The 16,554-nt window shown below is 40.2% G+C and overlaps 1 protein-coding gene across 1 annotated transcript in view; it reads right to left on the bottom strand.

Moving 5' to 3' along the window:
* Gart (trifunctional purine biosynthetic protein adenosine-3 Gart) overlaps nt 1-16,554 on the bottom strand; it is a 37,714-nt gene that overhangs the window by 12,053 nt on the left and 9,107 nt on the right. Inside the window, exons 2-9 of the mRNA XM_080274339.1 lie at nt 16,112-16,276; nt 14,364-14,471; nt 10,301-10,440; nt 9,224-9,398; nt 5,255-5,468; nt 2,689-2,819; nt 2,145-2,268; nt 350-569 (exon numbers count right to left, since the gene is read on the bottom strand). Coding sequence (XP_080130465.1) covers nt 350-569; nt 2,145-2,268; nt 2,689-2,819; nt 5,255-5,468; nt 9,224-9,398; nt 10,301-10,440; nt 14,364-14,471; nt 16,112-16,276 — 1,277 coding nt within the window. The remainder of the gene's footprint in view (nt 1-349; nt 570-2,144; nt 2,269-2,688; nt 2,820-5,254; nt 5,469-9,223; nt 9,399-10,300; nt 10,441-14,363; nt 14,472-16,111; nt 16,277-16,554) is intronic.

Below are 16,554 nucleotides of genomic sequence, written 5' to 3'. Positions count from 1 at the left end.
AAACATCATCCCTGTTTTGAGCCTCCCTCCAGTGACCTTGGCTGTGGTTTGCTGCCTCAATCTCAACTCTCAACCTCATTCTGGTCTAAATCTTCTCCTTCCAACCTATCTAATTCATCATTCCAACCATTTTTCCAATATAAGGATGGGGTGAGACTGGGTCCAGAAAACATGGTAGGAGAAAGCATGATAAAGGAAAATTATCAACAGCCTGCCACGAAATGGGTCATACACTCATTCGTACTTCATTTACACTCTTGGAATCCTGGCTCCACCTCATAAGCTTCATCATCTGCAAATATTGCTTTGGTAACTTTCTTTATAGTGATGCCTCACTTTCTACTCTTACCTTGCAATGGCCTTGGCTGCAATATCTTTCCGATAAAAGGCCCCCTCAAACTCGATCCTGCTGGCCGCCTGTGTTGCCTGAGCTGCGGCTGCCACCAAACTGTGGCCTGTGACACACACTGCCAACACTCTGCCACCAGACGTCACCAGTGCACCATCCAACACCTTGGTCCCTGCATGATACACTCGGGTGTTGGAGGCACTTGACACTTCTGACACACCTGTGAGAAAAAAAGCATAAGAAAGTAAAGCTGAGGGGATGGGGAAAAGGGGTTGATGGAAGGGGGTACAATGAGATGAGATGGGTGAGTGAAGATGGGTTGAGGGAAGGGGGAACAGACTGGGTGGAGGCCTGGAGGGGGTAAGAATGACTGACGGGAGGGGCGGAGAGAGAGAGAGGTGGAGAAAGATGGATCAAGGGAAGAGGAACTGATGGGGGGGGAAGATGGGCTGAAGGAAGGATATGTAGAGGTTATCATCACCCCATTCCTTAAGTCCACTTAAGACAGGGTGATGTACTTTGTTCATTTATTTACCACACCTTTATCACTGCCATACTGGAAAAACTGTCATACTGAAAACTTAAATATTGTAAAATACTGATATTTTCTTCACCCAATGATAAAAGAAACAGTTATAAATCAAGTGAAGTATATTTTGTCACTGTTACATTTCTTATACTTTACTGAACTTTTCTTGTTAAAAATGGGAAGGCCTCCTGTGATATACTGACTTAATATATGTCTTGCTTTGTTACTGTTAATGCTGTCATTTTACCTCACACTAGAACATGATCATCTAAAGATTTTATTAACACTGACTATTCCTACTAACCTAGATAATGACCTTTCCATTTTACCAACATAATTACCTAAACCACTATGGGGTAGTGTGAAGTTTATCGCAAACATACCAAATTAGCAAGCATGCCATGTCAGTGATATGTGGGTAAAAGACTGAAAACTTCTCACACAAGCATCACTCGGACAAGAAACTCGTCCAAATATAGCTAAGTATATTCAAAGGTAGATAAAACTCACATACACCTACAAATCTTAATGTACGGTACATCAGATTTAATTTTCCCACGAGTTTACAAAAACTGCTGGGAAGTGATCAGCATGTCTTAGCACCTGCTGCTGCTGTTGTTGATCAACCCCAATCTGTCTGGCCAACTAGAACCATCAACTACAGGCAAGTATAAGCTTCTGGTTCATAGAAGTTCATACAAAACATCAGCTGTTCCACAGCCAACACCATGCTGTGGATTCCATACAAGAATGTCTTGGCATCATTTGATTTTATCTGATTTATTGATAAAATATCTTCACAACTCCACCACATTTCAAATTTCATCAATCCAATGTAAATCTCATCTTTGAAAACTGTAGCTAAGACACAGAAGGTACAGGTTGTTTTACATCGCACAGAGTATGAGATTTAGAGCAAGGCTCACCTCTCTAAGCATGAGAAGTCCTTTACCTCCACCCCTCTGCATCATAAAAGCTGTAAGGTTGTTTGTTTCACAACCTAACTGCAATATCTCGTACCTAATGAAGTAGGTTAGCGAGGGTTAGGTTTAATTAGGGAAAGTCGAGTTCATAAGGTAAGTCAGATTACTGCTTGTCTGCGAATGTGCTGCACAGGTTTGATTTAATGTGAATAAGTGAGTAAGGTGAGGTTGTATAAGTTAAATGGGAGGTTAGTACTGCCAGTACATGTTGATGCAAGTGCATTCTGGCTATTAAGTACTGTAATATTATGAAGTTAATGAGTGGGCAAATACATAATCTGACCTTTTATAACCTTGCCCTTAGGATAAGAGCCAGGGTAGCCTCCACTCACCACACACACAGCCACACAACTCTTGACCGTTTCAAACCGCACTGCTGTGTCTGCCAGTCGCCCATCCACACAACTCTGGGGTGGCACCAAGTTTCGGATCAGCTCCACAAGTCACAAGCCATGAGTTAAAAATACACACAGAGTAATCTAGCTGAACTCCTATCTAACTCAACATAGCCTACTGTAATGGATCTCATTCTAACCTAGCTTACTGCAACTTTATCTAGCTTACTTTAACCTAGTCTAACTTGACCACTTCCTCATCTACATAGGTGATCTTGGTCTCCTCATGCTCTCCCATACTGCCCTCCCCTTCCCCAATTCACTATAGCCTGTTTGCTTTCACCTAACAACACTAGACTATTCCCTAAACACTAAGCAATGGTTATATGAATACGAAAAGGTTTAGTTATGGGGTATGATTCAGTCCCCTTTGTCACTAGTCACATAAATGCTCAAATCTGAACACACTACAACAAGCCAGACATTACCCACCATCATGATCTGGAAGAGATCAGAGGTCAACAGTGGCAGCAACACCTGAGTCTCAGGGTCACCAAACCTGCAGTTGAATTCCAGCACCTTGGGTCCATCAGGTGTCAAGATCAGACCAGCATACAGCACACCTGATGTATAGGTGGAGATGTGGTGAGATTAGCTGCATCATCATCTTCATATCCATGTCTCCAACCAATGGACAGGGAAAGAAAGATAAAGAATGACGAATGGACAGCACAGTAGTACTATTGATCTGACAAGAGTGGTCAATGGAACAGGTCATCATCATCATCATCATCCAGACCTCCTTTCCCACCCAAGGGCAGGGTGAGGAGTAGCAATGACCAGGCAGCCCAAAATTGCCCAATCCAATGGGCCACACTTCCATTCACTCATCATTCAAGCCCCCAGGTTCCTGGCTCTATCGGATAAGCCAAAAACATTCACAACGTTCTGTAGCTTCACATAATCGTATCCGACAGAGTCAATCCAGACGCTGCCATGTTAAAAAGGGGTTCCAAAAATCCCCGATCATGCACTTCTCCTCACAAAATTCATCCAGCCTTTCTTCCTTGTGTCACTCTACTTTCAACTTCTTTTGCACATTTCCCTCTCTTTTCTATCACTGTACCCAGCTATTTGAACTCTCTCACCAATTCCAGTCTCTCTCCATTCACTGTTACATTGCACTGGGAGTCATCTTCTCTCTCAATAACCATCAATTTACTCTTTTCTACATTTACTCTCAAGGAATGACGCTTACACACATCAGCAAAACTCTGCACTAGCCTACCAAGTACTTGTCCAGTACTTGCAAGCAGTACTGCATCATCAGCATACAACAAATTTGAGATATTCCATCCTTCACCAATCATTACCAATGCCATCCCTCTCTCCATTACTCGTGTTTTCACATCTCTCATCACCCCATCCATATATACACTGAACCACCATGGGGACATCACACAACCCTGTCACACACCCACAATGATTGTGAACCATTCACTTAGATGCCCATTAACCCTGAAACCTGCTTCACTACCATCATAAAAACTCTTGACGGCACCTAGCAGCTTACCCTCTACACCGTACATGCGCAAAACTTTCCACAATCCTTCTCTGTCCACTTTGTCATATGCTTTTTCCAGATCCATAAATGCCATAAACACCTTATGGTCCTTCTCACAAGCCTTCTCTACTATCTGTCTTACTGCAAATATTTGGTCCACACATCCTCTGCCACTCCTAAAGCCACCCTGTTCATCACTCACTAGGACTTCTGATATCTCTTACTTTTTCTATAATAATTCTTCCATATACCTTCCCTACCACACTCAGTAAGCTTATGCCACGATAATTCTTGCATTCACTTCGTTCAACTTTATTTTTGTACAGGGGTACAATCACAGCCTTTTTCCACTCTGCAGGCACAGTTTCACTCATCCATGCCTTCTTACATATCTCCAATAAACACTTCATTCCATTCTCTCCACTACATTTAAGCATCTCTGCATACACCTCATCAACCCCAGCTGCTTTCCCATTTTTCAGCAGCTTCACAGCACTCTTTACCTGTGTGAGTGTCACGTCTCCTGGCACTGCATTCCTTCTCTGCACACCCCCATAACCAATCATGTTTACAGCTGCTCTGCTCTCTCTATCCCCATTCACCAAGCTTTCAAAATATTCTTTCCATCTGGTCCTTACTTCATCTCCATGGGTTAATAATCTACCACCTGCATTCTTCACACCATCCCATTTCTTTCCACTTTCACTTCTACATTTCCGCCCCTCTTTCCAGAATAACTTTCTATTTTCAGAGTAGTTCGCATTCATTTTTCTTCCTAGATCCTCATTTACCTCCTCCTTTTTCCTCTTCACTAGTCTCTTTACGTGCTTCTTGCTCTCAACATATTCCGTTCCTATTTCAACTGAACCCCTATTCTGTAACCACTTAAGCCACTTCTTCCTCTTTTCCTCCACCGCTCACTTTACCTCTTCATCCCACCATGCCGCACCTTTCTTCTTCGTTGTTACTCTTGCCACACCACACACCGCTTTACCATTCCTAACTAAGCAATCCCTATATGCATTCCACAGTCTGTCCAGATCCATTTCATTCCAGTTCAGTAATTCTAACTCGTCCTCTACTTTGGTCCCGTATTCATCTGCCATTTCTTTGATCCTCAGCTTCTCAACTTTCAGTCTTTCTCCCTGACTGCTTCTCTCATTCATTAATTCTCAAAGTTCAAATTCTAGACCATACTTCACAAGTATATCTGGTACATTCAGTTCTAAAGTCTAGAAAGCGTAAACATAAAATGCTTCTTTGTGTGTAAAAAAAAAAAAAAAAAAAAAAAAAAAAAAAAAAAAAAAGGGATGCATGCTTCTCACCCATGACTGAAGGGTAAAGAAAGAAAAACTGACTCCAGGGCAACTATAATGAACAATATCCAACTTAAGTTGACAAAGAGGTATAAGGTCATCTGCAACTTAAATAACGAAAAAGTTCAAGTTAAAAAAAAAATCAAATTGGGGATTCCTGCATGCCTCAAACACTAACCCACAAATGGAATTCCTTCATTCCTAAGACCACCAACAGTCCTCTGAAGAATGGTATCATGTATGGTGTTGAGGGTGTGTTGTGAGAGGAGAGGATATGGAGCATAGGCCCCCATACCACCAGTGTTTGGGCCATGGTCACCATCCTGCAGCCGCTTGTGGTCCTGGGCAGCCGGCATCATGGCAATACTCTGACCATCAGTGAAGCATAACACCTAAACCAAGAGTAATTCCACCTTCAGGCAAGAGAATACAGAGATGATGCAGTAGTTCATTATTAATCACCTTTGTAAATAAGTCCACAGAGAAAAAAAATACAGTAAAACCTCGATATAATGGACTTCATCAGACAGGAATTCGCTTTTATCAGGCTTAAGGAGCTACCGGACTAAATTCCTATATATCGGAATAAGTCTGATATAGCCAGAAGCAGTCTGGACTGCCTGACCACTTCAACTATGTTCACCACAATAAGATATATAAAAGACATGTGTATCAGTGTACAGTACAATATTATTATATATATTATACTATTTGATTAACGTAGTGAAGTTATAATGCAGTACAGTACCGCAATGGTAGTCAAAACAGTTTAAAAACCGTTCATGTGATCCGGACTAATGTCTGATACATTGGAAAAAGTCTGGGTTAGGAGGGGGAAGTCTGGATGTCGCTTTTATCGGAATTTTGCATTTTTTGAAATGGCATGGGCCTCAATTAGTCTGTTATAGTGAGGTCTTACTGTAAAATAAAATAAAATAAATAATGATAATAGTAATAACAATGTTCCACTGCTGCCTTTACGGCTAACTAACTATAGTCACAGCAGATGACTCTGAGGTTGTCATTATCGTACCCTGACAACCTATCATTCAAAAGTGCATCAGATTTGGTATCATACACGAATCATATTATTATGCACAAATATAATACTGTATACACGAATATAGGTAGGTGTGGGCGCTCACCATCCACTCACTTGATGTAATGCTGCTCTCGGGTGTCTGCCCTTTCCTTTCCTCTCACCATTCCTTCCTTCCTCTTCTCTCTTTCTTTACTTCATTCTTTCCACGTCCTTCTGTCTACTGGTGACTTTACACTCCCTCTTTTGTCTTTCTTTCCTCTTCCTTCTGCCTATGGGTGACTCTACACTGAGTGACAAGCCTAATGGTTTCCTGTACACCAGGAAACCAGTTACTATGCTGGGTGGTAATCATATAACCAAATTAGGTGCCTGGTGGTTTAGTGGGTAATTACAGTGCTCAAATCGGACTGAGCCGGTGAAGGTTTATATCCAAGGGATGGTTGGGGTTATTGCTCATATAATGCCACTCAGGGATGAGTGAGGCTGGTCACTCTCATCTTAAATGTCAGGACCAAATTGCCAAGCCCCGGGTTTCTACGCTCCTCATCGGGCAACGTAGTATTGGATGATGGATGGATGGATGGACAAATCACTTGCATTTCATGTTATACACGAAATGGGACGCACTTTTGAGTGGTAGGTTGCCAGAGTGCGATAATAACAATCCCAAAGTCGTGCGCCGCAACTATAGATTCTTCTAATTTGCTGTACAACGGCATGGAAAGATTTGTGATATTTTAGAACACATCCCTATTTAGACTGAACACTGCTTGTAATATACTCAAACTCAGCCTGATACTGCCATCTCTCCACACAAATTGTTCAGCTATATCATCATAATAGGTGCTAGTCATTATGAAGTGCTATAGATACACAGCCATCTGTGAAACAATATACACACCAAACTATGTTTTCAGCCTCCGAATTATGTAAAAATGATATTAACAACAGCAGTGATTATTACTGCTGAGGCACTTAGTTACTGTTGAATAATAAAGTCTGCTACCACTTCCCTGCCAGCTGACTTTTTTTTATTTTTTTTTATATATAACTCTCTCTGATCACTCTGATAGCATGCACACATGCAACCAAAGAGTATGATAAGGAAAATGACATCCAAGGAGGAAAAAGAAGCAGGGAAGGCAGGATGCAATACTGGCAATGGATTGTTAGCAAAGTGATAAAGCTGTGACCATTTAAAAACTAAATACCAGTATATATCCATCCATCCATCATCCAATCCTACATTGCCCCATGAGGAGTGTAGGAATCCGGGGCTAAGCAGTTGGTCTAAGATGAGAGTGACCAGTCTCACTCATCCCTGAGTGGCATTACATGAGCAATCAACCCCAACCACCCCTTGGATATAAACCTTCACTGGCTCAATCCGACTGGAGCGCAATAATTACTCACTAAACCACCAGGCGCCAAAATCTGGTTATATGGTTACCACCCAGCATAGTAGATGGTTTCCTGGTGTACAGGAAACCATTTGGCTTGTCACTCAGTGTAGAGTCACCCACAGGCAGAAGGAAGAGGAAAGAATGAAGGAAAGAAAGACAGAAGAGGAAGTGTAAAGTTACCCGTAGGCAGAAGGACAGGGAAAGAATGAAGTAAAGGAAGAGAGAAGAGGATGGAAGGAAAGAAGGATGGAGGAGAGGAATAAGCAGCACCCGACAGCAGCACTACTTCGAGTGAGTGGATGGTGAGTGCCCCCACCTACCACAAACCAGTATAATATAGAGCATATACACAACACATACAAGGAGTGACCAAAATGTTTGGTGAATGGTGCTGCTAAACAGAAATGAGTTAAAGTATGTGTGGGTTGTTGGCGGTTGTTACATCATCCACATTCCTAGTTGCCACCAGCCACCGGACACCACAACAGCACAGGCCAGTATGTTGTGGCATGACACAGAGTGAGGTCATGTCTGCTGCATCTGACTTTGGGGAAATGTCGCAGTTTGAGCAGCATGCAGTATCCAGACATTTCTGGCAAAAATACATTCCACTCATGCTGCATCCACCTTTTTCACCTGACTTGGTACCTTGTGACTTGTGGTTGTTCCCGAAACTGAAGCACACGATGAGAGGGAATCGTTATGAAATGACTGACATCCAATCGAAGACTACAAGCCTTCGGAAGGAGATCAAGAAGGAAGACTTCCAGCAATGTTTCAGGCAGTTGCAGGAATGGTGGAACAAGTGTATGTGTGCAGTTGGGGAGTACTCTGAAGGGGATGTATAATGTATGCACCTAATTTTCAATTACATACGGTTGTTCAAACATTCACTGAACTTTTTGATCACTCCTTGTAAATATATATATATATATATATATATATATAAAATTCACTCTCATCTTAAATGTCAGGACCAACTGCTTAGCCCCGGGCTCCTACGCTCCTCATGAGGCAACGTAGGATTGGATGATGGATGGATATATATATATATAAGCCAAATAGTTTCCTGTACCGTACATCAGGAATCCATTTACTACACTGGGTGGTAACTGTATAACAAAATTTTGGCGCCTGGTGGTATAGTGGGTAATTATTGCACTCCAGTTGAACTGAGTCCATGAATGTTTATATCCAAGGGATGGTTGGGGTTTATTGCTCATGCAATGCCACTCAGGGATAAGTGTGGCTGGTCACTCTCATTTTAAATGTCAACATATATATATATACACAGACACACACACACATCCAGTATATAAACCACAACAAAACTAAAGGCATTTCTCATTACAAGTGGGTTTTTTTGGAGATCCCTTTCTGTACTGAAGTCCTCAGTAATTAAACAAAAATTGACACGCTCCATTTCTACCTACAAAATGCATTTATCTGTTTCACCTAAATTACAGTATCAATTGTATATGCTGTTATGTTTAAAAATTCATCTCTTACTAATAATGAGGGCTGTGTGTACAAAACAATGAGGGGTCCATCTTTAAAAAATCCTACTACAGTACATGCTGCCCTAGCCAAACCCATGTTTTGATGGTTAATACAAGGTAACATTTTGGATCTTAGGTCATTTCAATGGGTGATGTCTCTACTAACTGTAGCCAGTATACTAAGCCATACAAGATCAACTTACAGAAACTTCCTCTCCGGTGATCCTCTCCTCTATGACGAGCATGGATGCGGCTGCCCCATGTGCTGCAGTGATATGGTCCACAGCTTCACATGCTTCAGCCACAGACCCTGCCACCACCACACCCTTACCCGCAGCCAGACCTGATGCCTTCACTACATACCCTGACCATGTACCTCTGTAGGGGGAATTCATACTTGGGATATCAATAATGCATCATCCTCATAATCATTCACACCAATTTCATCTTCTAACCAAATAATAATAATGATGATAATAATAATAATAATTAACTATTAATAATAATTAATAATAATAATAAATAGTAATAATAATAATAATAACAATAATAATAATCACCATCCTCACCAATATCATGTCAAATTTACGATCCTCGCCTATATTATCAACCATGTCCTTTTCAACTACATCCTCATCCTCATCTTAAACACTTTTCCCAGCCATACTTGGAGTGGGTTTTAAAACTGCTACATTTTGAACTTCACTTATATAACAAAGGTTCTTAAATGATGGAGTATTATCATCTTCCTTTCTGCTATAGAATACACAGAACACTGCTGACCCAAGGCATGTGAAGTACATTTGAAAATAAAAATACTACGATTTGGCTTACACAAAACTGAAGAATTATTATAGATACAAAAATAAAACCAGTGACAATTATGATAAGACTAATAAAGATGATGATGGCAATAAAAATAAAAGATAATGCAGATAAATTATCATGAGAACTTGTAGTGATAATGATGAGTGATGCTAATAATGAAGAAAAAGAAAAGATGATTTAAAAAATTAATATGATGACAATGATAAGGACACCTATGATGATTCTGTTCCAATATTCTGATGAAGTTCTTGGCATGGTCTGGGTGGGTGAAGCTGTGGTGTGGTGCTGTAGGTAGAGGACAATCCACCACAACTGTACAATCGTAATAACCACAACATGAAAAATGATGATGATGATGATGATGATGATGAGGAGGAGGAGGAGGACAAAGATACCAATAATGCTGGCAGTGACAATGGTGGAGGAAGCAGCAATGATGATGCTATGCCTACTTTCTGATGAAGTCCTTGGCGTGGCTGGGGTCAGTGAAGGTGTGGTGCGGTGCAGTGGGTATAGAGTGACGCACCATGAACTCCTTTGCCCAGGACTTGCTGGATTCTATTTGTGCTGCCTCCTTACTTGGTCCAAACACCTGTTGGGGTTCAGAGGATAGCAGAGTTAACCCCCTCAACCTGATGATATACTTTTCATTTTCATCAAGCCACAGACAAACCATCAGACAATTTTATTTAACTTTCAGGATATCTCATGTAGAAACGGGGTAAATGAAAGCTGTATGCAACCCCTCCAGTTTGAAAAATATCCAAAGCTGAATAAAACCCACTGGCAGCTGCATGAATTAAAGAGAGAGGCATCAGACTACAAGGGTTAAGGGGTACAAGAAAAATGAGTGTACTGGTGAAAGAAGGATGGGAAAAAAGGCTACAACATTATACAGGCATACCCCAGTTTAATGATGTAATTGGTTAGGTAAAACCCCGCTGTTAGGCGAGGTATTGTATATCGAGGTACTTTTAACATGGAAAGTAACGTGGAGTGTTTACCAGCCTTGGGTTTCCCCCCCAAATCAAGCCTAAAAGCCACCCAAATAAGCCCCAATACAAGTTTAAAGCCAATCTAAATGGCCTAACAGCTGTCAAGGAAGCTAACATAAGCCTAACGCCTGTATATAACTCACTAAAACCAACAAATAAAATCTGAAAGTCATAAAATGTAAGTCTGTAAAAAAATCAAGCTTAGTAAACGGTACCCAAAAATGACAATGTTCACCCCACCTATGGCTAAAACACATTAATCTAAGTCTAAAAACTGTTTATAAATCAACCTAAACAGACAATTTTAGTTAAAATATCATCAAAATCGGTAAAAAAAAATTCAAAACCCATCGTTAAACTGGGGTTTGGCCATTGTTAGGTGGGGTATGGTGGTACTGTATTTATACTCCCATTGTTAAGCCAGGGTATCGCATCCAGGGATATCGTATATCAAGGTATTACTGTACTGGTACACGAAGGATGAGGAACAGTACACATATATTTAAGAGAAAGATGAGAGAGGAATAACAGTACTGTACATCAAAGACACAGATGGCAGGTGAGAAGACTGAAAAATACATTAATGACAGATGGTCAATTCTTTGTAAAATCACATCACTCGATCCAGGAAATCTGACACAACCACGTTGTAGACCAAGGCATAGTATTTTGAATCTATTCCACTATAACTTTGTTTTTGGAAATGTATACAGGTATTTGACATGAAAATCCTGTATCTTATTACCTCTGATCTCCGCCAACATCTGCCTGTAGCCAGCCCCATTCTTAACGCATATTTTTTACATTTGACAGCTGGCTGTCAAATGCAAGTGAGGTTAGGCTGGATTAGGTTAGGTTTGGTTAAATCATTATCAAATGTTTTGACACAAGATACACTGATGTCTCCAGTCAGAGTGATAATTGGTAAACATTGCAGCCTGTTGGCGAGATCATTGGTAAACACTGCCCCAGGCAACCTGGCCGCTTCCTTAACTACCCCAAAATTGGTATATTTTGCCTGGGGTAGACCTAATCTCCAAAATGAGTTATTTCTGACAAAAATGAAGCTCAAATTCATTCAAATCACGCTAAAGTAAACTGAAAAATACTTTTGTTTGTTTCGAAATCAAGTGATGAGAACAACCAAAAATTGACCCAGATTAATATATATATCGACAAACACTCAGAAAAATCCCAATGTATAATTAGGGAAAAACTTCACCTAATATTTTGCCATTTCTGCTTCTCATATTCCTCTCTCTGGTAATCTACTCCTAAACTGAGGGAGACTTGGTATGTTTCTCAGCCCACATATTGTACAACCACTTCTGCTCCTTACTTTATTCTGTTCACTAATATACTCCTAACAGAGAGAGGCTTGGTATATTTCCCTGCCTACATATAGTAAAAGTCCTATTATTCGGCAGCTGATTATTCGGTAATCCGACATTTCGTCAGTTTTGAGAAATAGTCCCATTAACGAAAATCACTGATTGTTCGGCAGATGTCCAGAATCATCTCGGCAGTCCAGGAAGTGTTATCTGTGACTTGTAGGCCTAACATTTCATTACACTTCCGTATGTTCACTAATTTCTATATTTTTTCAGATTCTGGTATAGTACTGTATTGATTACAATATTGCAAAGTATCATACAGTACAGTAACCATCCCCACCAAATCAGCGAGGGTTACGTTCCAAGCCCCCTCGCTAATTCTTGAAATTCGCTCATTTTTGACACCTTCCTGAAAATGACATTTACCAGTAATTGCATAGCCCATGAACCACTGATACTGTAAAGCATTACCCATAAATAAATGTTGCTTGTTAAATCAGTTTCCCCATTGTTTTTAGCTGTATGGCTGTGACAGCTCTAGTATTTTTATTCCTCAGCATAATGGTGGAAGAGACTGTCCTGTTTAACTAAACCTAACTTAACCGAGTTTAACTGTACCTAATAATTTAACCAAACCTAACCTAACCTAAAGTCAGAAAAATACTTAAAAATACACTGGAGGAATATGAATTGCTAAGGTCTTTTTGATGAAACTTCAACGTACGTTTAGTGCTCATTCTTTTGTTCATTTTTGTGTTTAATGTGAAAGAGAGAGTACTGATGCAAACAGTAGTATATCCCATTAACCCCTTAATAACCTCCAGCACTGAACAACCCTTTACAGTACCAATGTCAGTGATGTCAAGATAGTGTGAGCTATAAAGAAAACTGAACAACTATGGGGAGGGAACGAAGGTCACTGGCATGTTTACACGACACTACGCTACGATTCCAAGCAGTCAGGCAGTTGGTTAATCTCAGATGTTTTCCCCCATTTGGTAAATACAGATATCATAGCATGGGTTTAGGAAGCTAAATAACACACTGCTAGGTGAGCCAGACGATTATCTTCATATCTTTAAGAAAAATAAATTGATTTCAGAAGAATGGACTAAACTTACTCTATGTACTCAAAGAGAGATTAAATTTCTTCCATTTTCTTAAAGATGTGAAGATAATCGTCTGGCGCACCTAGCAATGTATTATTTAGCTTCCTAAACCCATGCTATGATTCGCTATGATTCACAGGAGAAATTACTAAGTTACGGTGCATTTAAAAATTGGGCGAAAACATCTGAGATTAACCGACCCTCTGACTGCTTGGAATCGTAACGCAGAGTCGTGTAAACATACCAGCGACCTTCGTTCCCTTTCCATAATTGTTCACAGTTTTTTCATAGCTCACTAACTCGACATCGCTGACATCGGTACTGTAAAGGGTTGTTCAATGCTGGAGGTTATTAAGGGGTTAATGGAATACATTACTGTTTGCATCAATACTCTCCCTTTCACATGTAAACAAAAAAAACGAACAAAAGAATGAGTGCTAAATGTACGTTAAACTTTCATCAGAAACACCTTACCAATTCATATTCCTTCACTTTATTTTATGTAATTTTCCAACTATTTTATTTTGTTTGGAAAAAGTACTGTATTCAGTACTCACTCCAAACATATTTGTAATAATATAAGTAGTGACGAGTTCACCAATATAAGTGATATACTGAGCTGGTAGGTAATATTCCATATCATTTCGGCCATCCAGGAAGTGTTATCTGACTTGTAGGCCTACTGTGTCATTACACTTGTATATGTTCACTAATTTATATATATATATTTCAGATTCAGGTATAGTACTGTACTGATTGCAGTATTGTACAGTATACAGTACTCTCTCCAAACACAGTTGTAATACCGTAAGTGGTGATGACAGTGTTCACCAATATATTTAAGGTACTGAGTGGGTAGGTTTTTTTATTATTCGGCAAATCCAATTCCTCAGCATCATCCCGGTCCCATAGATGCCGAATAATAGGACTTTTACTGTATTATGCTCCTTGATATGAGGCATCAAGAAGGAAACTTACACACATGCTGTCTGTGCAAAGCAGACACAGTGGAATACTTGCCACACTTGTCCCTAACTATTTACGTGACCAGACAAAAAATGCATTCCTAATCCTGACCTTAATGCCCGCTGCAGTGAGTGTGTTGGCCAATCCATCAGCCAAGGGATCCTCCGGCCCCACCACCACCAAGCCCACACTGAACTCTTGGCAGGTATGCACAACCTCCTAAAAGCAGCAAATCATTATTAAAACAATTTCAGTGAAGTACAAGACTGTATACAACCTTCAATATACTCAACCATTTGGCTGCTACAGAAAAACATAGTGTAAACCCATAATGAAACAATCAAATGTGTTCATAACAGAAAATGGACAACTATTGGCAATGGTAGAGTAATTATTAACTCCCTGACTGCCAAGATATCTTTCAGATTAACAATCATGTTACAGAACCTCCCTCCAGTCCTTCCTTCTCTTCTGTCTTCCTTTACTTCATCCTTTCCATGTCCTTCTGCATATGGGTGACTTTATACTCCCTCTTGTCTTTCTGTCCTTCATTTTTTCCTCTTCCTTCTGCCTGTGGGTGACTCAACACTAAGTGACATGCCGAATGGTTTCCTGTACCATTTACTATGCTGGGTGGTAATCATATTACCAAATTATGGTGCCTGGTGGTTTAGTAGGTAATTACGGTGCTCCAATCGGATTGAGCCGGTGAAGGTTTGTACCGAAGGAGTGGCTGGGGTTATTGTTCACGTAATGCCGCCCAGGGATGAGTGAGGCTGGTCACTCTCATCTTGAATATCAGGACCAACTTGCCTAGCCCCGGGCTCCTATGGTCCTCATGGGGCAATGTAGGATTGGATGATCGATGGATGGAATTACAGAAGTCTTAACGTAACAATCCAAATTAGTGTATAATATGCCTTATCTTGATGTTTTTGCCATCAGGTCCACAATAAATTAGAGAAAAATTGCCTATCAAAATCCCATTACTACCTACACAAGCAAATTTGGCAGTTTCCCTGAGTTTACAGTACCAGTTGTAGAGGAAAAGTTGTGATCTTTGTATGTATCCCTTATATAGCAGTGAAGACTGCCAGCAATCTGTAACCCTCTGATTACTAGGATGTCTCTTGGCTCAACAGTATTCTTCAATTCTATTACCAGATTGTAGCTATATAAAAAAAATACTATCCTGTGCAAACTAGAATAAAACACTTGCTTGTGTGACCATGGCAGCAATTGGGTAACTAATATTTTTTAATCCTCTGACAATACCACTTGTACTCTAAACTGGCATTAACCTGCCATCCTTCCATCTTGAATGCTCAGCTGCAGCAACAGATCAACACTAGAATATGATGCTTGTCATGAAGAATTGCTATAGAAAATTGTACAGCAGCAGTATTGTCTTTCTGTCAATCAGCTACAGGGAAGAAGCTACAAGAGGACAAAAATTTGGGCCAAGTTAAAGTAAAAACAGTATACTGTATTAGATGATACCACAGCTAGATTGTGGTACTGTATTACCCCTCCCCCTCTCTAGATAGAGAGAGTGCTGATTTGACCCTGGCCGTTTGCTGCACATCATGAATGCTTAAATATATATATATATATATATATATATATATATATATACTGTATATATATATATATATATATATATATATATATATATATATATATATATAATATTCCTAAGTTAACAATTTAACTGTGAAAATTGTAAACTGAAGAAATACTGTACAATAATCTATTCCTCAGAAGATTTCCTGTTGCAATGAGATTTTACTACCTTCCTTCACATAACTCAGCCATGCTTGCATCAGATAATTAGAGTAGTAAACTGTCATGTGCCAAACCTGATGGTCCTTTAAGTTCAACGTGATGTTGGTAGCAGAGGGAGTGTCTTGTGTGCCAGCATTGCCAGGAGCCACCAGCACTTCATTTACATGGGGCGATGCTGCCAGGGCCGCCACCAAGGCATGCTCACGACCTCCTGACCCCACCACCAGTACTGTGCTCATCTGTGGGGTCGAACATTACTGGAACTGTACGATTACAATCAACAACACTCACATGTCAGGTGTAGCAATGAAAGGTGTTACATGAAATGTTTTTATCTGACAACAATATGAGACACACAACAAATAAGTATGAGAAGGATGGATACTCTCCAATTTGGGGGGATAAATGAAAAACATAGGAAGGATACAAAGTTGAAAGGGGACTGTCGGCAAACTTTTCTGTGACCACTGATTGACTGAAATATAACTAGCACTGCACCAGCACTGGTGTACACCTT

Source organism: Coenobita brevimanus, chromosome 57 (assembly GCF_032717465.1).
Source record: "Coenobita brevimanus isolate Jiangsu-jjx chromosome 57, ASM3271746v2, whole genome shotgun sequence".
NCBI lineage: Eukaryota > Metazoa > Arthropoda > Malacostraca > Decapoda > Coenobitidae > Coenobita > Coenobita brevimanus.
The sequence above is the reverse complement of the archived record's forward strand: the minus strand, read 5'-3'. Positions and strand labels throughout refer to the sequence as shown.